The 6,625-nt window shown below is 44.1% G+C and overlaps 1 protein-coding gene across 1 annotated transcript; it reads left to right on the top strand.

Moving 5' to 3' along the window:
• Positions 1 to 1,949: 1,949 nt before the first annotated feature.
• On the top strand, positions 1,950 to 4,202 carry fign (fidgetin). The gene has a single exon (XM_030787293.1). The coding sequence runs from the start codon at positions 1,962 to 1,964 to the stop codon at positions 4,200 to 4,202; it is 2,241 nt and encodes a 746-aa protein (XP_030643153.1). The 5' UTR covers positions 1,950 to 1,961.
• The last annotated feature ends 2,423 nt before the right edge of the window (positions 4,203 to 6,625 follow it).

Raw genomic sequence — 6,625 nt, 5'->3', positions numbered from 1 at the left:
TCAGTAAAAACTAATTATAATTTATTTATTTTAATATTATTTTCCTTTTGAAGGGAAATGAAAGCTTACCTTCAGCTGTAAGAAAATAAAGGCTAGGTCCAGGCTTTCAGTAAGCACTAGCTTTTGAGAAGGTAAGAATCTTGAGATGTAGTTAGCATCTGAATATGACTTGCAATGTAGGAGGTCACATGTGTGCACGCACACGTGTCATGCGGCGTGTCATTTCATTACAGTTTTCAATGCGCACTTCTTTTAAAATTAGACATATAGCTCTTGTAATGTGTAGCATACAGTTGTTTCAGTTTCACATAATGTAGATAATACATAAACATGTCGTTACCGGAGATATCCTATAAAAGAGAATGATTGGTGATGTCTGACAGTATACTGTGTTTTAATGGTTTAAATGTTTATGAATACCACAGTGGTATTGAGTCTCGTCATGCTTTGGGCAGCAGCAGTATTTCCCCTGATGTTATTAATAGGCTTCTCGACATAGCTGCCATGTTTATGCCAGTGCTCTTTGTCTTTGCATTTCTTAATCACTAGCTCACCGCTCTGACAGCCGTGCCAGCCCCGGCACAGATCCCTTTGACTAAAACCTTGTAAATTAACACAATTAGCGCAGCATCATCCAGTTAATTAGCTCCTGAAGCCTGCTGGGGGTGTCTGGACTTGCTGTTTGGAGGGAACGGACGGCGTGTGGAAGCCTGTGCCTCAGTGCTGTGGTGAAAACTGAGAGCTGGTTGGTTCCTGTGCCGTGATATCTGTATACTGCACTGATTTGATATATATTCCCCATATGCTCGGCTTTACTTACTAAGGGAAATTTGAATCTAATTTATAAGATTTGTGGATCAAGGGTCTGGATCAGCTTGTAAAGCTCATAAACCATGTTTTGTATTGTGATGTTTCCTTTGTGCTAGTGTAAAGCAGTTAATGCCAGTAAGCTTGGATAAAGAGAGTCTTGGAACCATGATGCTATAATATGCCTGTTAGCTATCCAAGCATAGCTCCACTGTCATCAGTACTCACTGTGCAATGTGTCAGTGTGTGTGTGAATGTGTGTGTGTGTGTGTGTGTGTGTGTGTGTGTGTGTGTGTGTGTGTGTGTGTGTGCAGGCACCCGTCATCGTCTCATTCTCAAGTAAATGTCTCTTTGATAATCCCATGCTGTGTCTAAGATGACAGCATATGTAACTACTTGTGTTTGCAGATGGACTTTGGGATTAAACTTGATGGTGGCTTTTGAGCCCTGGAGGCAATAAAAGAGTGGTGCTGGAGAGATGAGAGAGAGAGATGAGAGAGAGAGACAGAGAGAGAGAGAGAGAGAGAGCAAAAGAGAGAGAGAAGAGAAAGACAGAGAAACAAAGACAAGAGAGGCATGTTTTTTCCCCTCCTGTGCCCTGTGCTTGGTGAGGCAGGAGGCAGACACACGGCTGTTGTAATTCAAGCCGTGCTGTGGGGCTTGTGTGATGAAAGCAGCGGTGTGCTGCCTGGGAGATTGCTTTGCTGCTCTCTCCTCCAAGCAGATTTGAAACTGTCTCGGACTGCTTTAGATGAGAGTTGGATTATAGAGTGACCTGCAATGTCTGTGTCACTCTTCTCTGTGCTGGGTGCATTATGCTGTGCTAACCAGGTGCTGGGGACTGAATTCACGCAGCTGCAATGATGCTAACTGTCAGCAGTGCTTATGATATTTTTGGGAGGTCCATAGTATAGCTGAAAATGGGCAAATGATAAAGAATATTTTTTTCTATTTTGATATTGTTTTTGAGGCATTTCTGATGGATGTTTTTAGTTGCTTTGAAATACGTCAGATCAGTGGTTTTGCAGCAATGGCAAACAAAAATTAAAAAAAAAAAAACCCCTTTGATATTTTGCAGCATGATCAAAAGTGAATGGTATTCATCTTGTTTCTGACACCTTCCTGTTTTGTGTCTTGGTCTTTCAGGCTTAAAGATGCAGTGGACCCCCGAACATGCACAGTGGGCAGAGCAGCACTTTGACATATCCTCCACCACCCGTTCCCCAGCACACAAAGCAGAGGCCTACAGGGGACATCTCCAGAGGACCTACCAGTATGCTTGGGCCAATGACGATATCTCTGCACTGACTGCCTCAAACCTTCTGAAAAAGTACGCCGAAAAGTACTCTGGTATTCTGGAGGGTCCTAGTGAGCGAGCGCTGCTGTGCACCTACTCCGAGAGTGCTTCTGGACCTCTCCTTAATGGGCGCAAGTCAGAAGGAGAACCATGGCAGGAGGGAATTTACCCAATGAACTGCGCCGCAGACGTGATTTCTGTAAGCAAGGCTGGAGTGACAGCCACCCTGCCCCCGACGGACGTGTCTGCCAGCGTTGGTAGCTCCTCGGTAGCGGTGAGTAGCCTGAGTGAGCCCAGCTATTCCAGCAGCAACTGTGGGAGCCACACACCGGCTGCCCTGCATTCCGCTATCCCCTCTCAGGAATTTGCAAGCGGCTACAATGGTTCCTACCTGCACTCTACGTACAGCGGACAGAACACGCCAGCCCTACCCTCCCCTCACCCATCACCGTTGCACACTGCTGGTCTCCTCCAACCTCCTCCACCCCCTCCTCCTCCTCCTCCTCCTACTCTGGTGCCCAGCTACAACTCTGGGTCGCCAAATCTCTCGAGCTACAACTACCCTCCGGCAGGGTATCCCTCACAGACAGCCATCGCCCCTGGGTACAGTCCTGGGGGGGCTCCCCCTCCATCGGCCTATCTACCCTCAGGCATTGCAGCACCCACACCCCTTCCCCCCTCAACCCTTCCAGGCTACTCCTACCAGTCTCATAACCATGCGCCTATTGCACCCACACCTCTGAATGGGAGTTCAGCCAACTCTTTGAAAAGGAAAGCTTTCTACATGACAGGGCAAGGAGACATGGACTCCAGTTATGGTAATTTTAGCTACAGCCAACAGCGTTCCACACAGAGCCCCATGTACAGGATGCCAGACAACAGCATCGCTGACTCCAGCAGAGGAAATGGATTTGACAGAACCACTGAGGGGGCATCCTTAGCATTCAAACCAACAAAGCAGCCAATGGCATCTGATCAACAAAGAAAATTCAGTAGTCAGTCTGGCAGAGCACTCACACCTCCATCATATGGATCAGCCAAAGGTTCCCTTGGACCCCTTCGTTCTGGCGACACATTTGGGAAGTTCGGCTCATCCGTCATGAACGAGCACAACGACGAGCACAGACAGCACATTTCCCATCCCATAAGTGGCAACGCAGTGGCCACGGCCACTTCATCCAGCCACCCTGCAGAGGAGCAACTGAAGAATAGTGACGCTAGCCTGGTTGAGATGGTTACCACCGAGATTCTCCAACAGTCGCCCCCTGTGGATTGGAGTGATATTGCAGGACTGGAGGTGGCGAAAGCAGCCATTAAAGAGGAGGTTCTGTGGCCCATCATGAGACCAGACATGTTCAGTGGACTGGCCACATTACCACGCAGCATCCTCTTGTTCGGACCTCAGGGAACGGGCCGGACTCTGTTGGGCCGATGTATGGCAAGCCAGCTGGGAGCTGCATTTCTGCATCTTAGCAGCTCGGCCTTGGTGACCAAATGGCTGGGGGATGGGGAGAAGATCGTCCAAGCCTCCTTCCTTGTGGCACGCTGTCGGCAACCCGCGGTGGTGTTTATCAGTGATGTGGACATGCTCCTTTCCTCCCAGCTTAGCGAGGAGAGCCCGGTCCATCGGATCAAGAGCGAACTGCTCATGCAGCTGGATGCCATTTTGAACTCCAGTGAAGAGCATGTGCTGGTGGTTTGTTCTACCAGCAAACCCGAGGAGATCGATGAGTCGCTGAGGAGATACTTCATGAAACGACTTCTTATCCCACTCCCAGACAGCACAGCACGTCATCAGATAATCAGCCAACTGCTCTCACAGCACAGCTACTGCCTCAGTGACAAGGAGATCAACCTGCTGGTCCAGCGAACTGAGGGTTTCTCCGGACTGGATGTGGTCCGGTTGTGCCAGGAGGCAGTAGTTGGTCCACTACATGGCATTCCTGGTGCTGACCTATCAGCGATCATGCCGGGTCAGATGAGACCGGTTTCCTACCAAGACTTTGAGAACGTCTTTTGCAAAATTCAGCCCAGCATATCACAGAAGGAACTAGACACATACACAGAATGGAACAAAATGTTTGGTTGTAGTCAATGAGAGGTAAGACTAACGCAACCACTCCAATAGGAGTTGATACAATTCTAAATTTTTTTTGTTAAACATGCAGTTTGAAGAGCGTGTTTTTCAAATGTTTGCAACCCTGAAGGACAAGCGTAAGGACAGGTTGATTGACCTGAATGACACATAGCCTGTGTGAATGTCAATGTCTGGCCGTCTGCACATACCACGACAGAGAAATACTGTTAAAGAGGTTCAATACTGCTGAAGTCGGGTCTCACCTACCAATGTGACACAGGAAGTGAGCCGGCTTTGAGCACGGACACCTTGTGTATATATCATTCTGCTGTTTTTGAGATTCTGTTTCTATCAAGTGCCTGAAGTGGTGCTTTATTGTTTTTGTATTTTAATTTGTTTGCCTCACAATCTACATTGGTGGCATGTGCTAATATAGAAAGCTTTAACGCGAGACAAAAAAAAAAAGAAGAAAAAAAAAACAGTTGTGCGCTTTTGTGGGTTTTTTTTCTTTCTTTTTTTTTTTTTTTAAAGAACAACAGTATTCCTCAAATGTGTCTGAGTGTCTGATCAGCAGTCGCTATGAACCTACGAACAGGAGAAAGTACATGCGGCATTTGTAATCGGGACCTAATTTATAGACTTCATTTACATTGATGTTATTCAAAAACTCAGGAAAGTGATTGTGATTTGTACAGTACCTCAAAAGATTGTCAAAGCATCACATACCGCTGACAACATTGGGTTTGGTTTCTAATTTGCATTATCAAAAATTGTAGGTTTACCTCAATAGAGTAAAATTGCAAGGTTGTGACAATGAATGTACCAGAGTTGTTCTGGATTGGTTATAAGAAAATTGGAGGAGTTTTTTTTTTTTGTTTCTTTCTTTCTTTATACTTTCTTTTTCACTTTATTTGCAAGCTCTAAATAATTCCATTGTGAGTGTTGCTTTAAATTGAGATATGGCAAAGACTGAAAGCTACGTTGTGACAGAATTTGTGTACCAGTATTGACTGTAACTCCCTGTCTTCATTCATAGCACAGTACACACTACACACTGCAAAGAGAAAATATTAAGATAAACAAACAGTTTGTCAAATAGCTGTGGCATAGGGATGCCTTGGCCACTGGGAAAATGATGCAGTAGATCACAATATTTGTGTTTTGTAAAACGTGGTGTTTTTCCTCATTTCTTATCTGCAATTACAATAACAGACCTCTTGAGGTAAACCAAAATTTTACACTAGACCACTCCGTTCTTAACTTGAGGTAGATTTGCCTCTTCCACACTCTCCATAATGCAGTTCTTCTTTGTTTGACTATATTCCTGCTGCTGTCTTGTTGTTTATGTAAGGATACGTGAAGGAGTGTGTATGCCCTGTGTTTTGTTCTACCTCAGTTTAGTAATTTTTTTTTTCTTTTCTGAAAGCAGAGCATAACATGATGCCCAGTTGTCTGACCCCCCTCTTTGGTTTTCTTATCTGCAGAGACTGTGCATTAGGTGTGCTGCCTTTCTGTCCAAACAGTTAAAAAAAAAAAAACCTGAGTCTCACACTACTCGTGCACTTCCTCAATGTTCCTCCCACAGTGCACAGCAAATCTCTCCTCCGCGCACGTGATCACTACATTTGTTTAGCACAGCAATTGTCCTGTCTCGGATGATTTTTTTTTTTAGCCTCTTTATGTGACTAAGAAATAATGAGTGGTAGCACAGGAGGTCAAGAAAAACCAGAATTCACATTCACTGCATCAGAGTTATAGGGAAAGCTGTGTTTGAATGTATTTCCTTTTCTTTCTTTCTTTTTTTTTTTTTTTTTTGATCCTTTTGAAAAAAAATTGTTTTTTTCAATTTTTTGTTGTTCTTGATGAAGCATTTTATGAAGCACTAGTCGAGTGGTATAGAAAAGCCACCAGATGCCAATGAATCTTTATCACAGCCTGTGCACTGAGGGACCCTGTCTTCATTTTAGTTCCTTAAAATCGCAACGTGAACGTTATTGTAGTTCTCAGTTATATCTAAGTTATATCATGCTTCTAGAGTATCTGTCTTTCTTTTCTTTTCTTTTTTCTTTTCTTTTCTTTTCTTTTCTTTTCTTTTCTTTTCTTTCTTTTTATTTTACAAATATAGTGTATGTTTTTAGTGTGCTAAAATTCCCGCAATGTCTCTGTTGAAGGTGTACATTGATTGATAGAAGGCACTACATCCACTCATCCTATTTCTGGATGTTTCCTGACTGTCAAACATAGTTCTTATTACTCTTTGAAATGTCTCGAACTCCACTCTTCTTTAATCACAACGAATTATTTATGCAAAAATAATGATCAATCAGGCGTGTTTAAGGTGTCTGAAAACATTTCTTTAGCTTGCAATTTTTCAGAATTTACCCCCCCCCCCCCACCCCCTCACCAAAAGTTATCAGATTTTTAAATGTGCAATTTGTCAATCG

This window comes from Chanos chanos, chromosome 10, assembly GCF_902362185.1.
Source record: "Chanos chanos chromosome 10, fChaCha1.1, whole genome shotgun sequence".
Classification (NCBI taxonomy): Eukaryota; Metazoa; Chordata; class Actinopteri; order Gonorynchiformes; family Chanidae; genus Chanos; species Chanos chanos.
The sequence above is the reverse complement of the archived record's forward strand: the minus strand, read 5'-3'. Positions and strand labels throughout refer to the sequence as shown.

Excerpts from the sequence above, each read along its gene's own strand:
- fign (XM_030787293.1), top strand. The coding sequence starts at position 1,962 with ATGCAGTGGACCCCCGAACATGCACAGTGGGCAGAGCAGCACTTTGAC.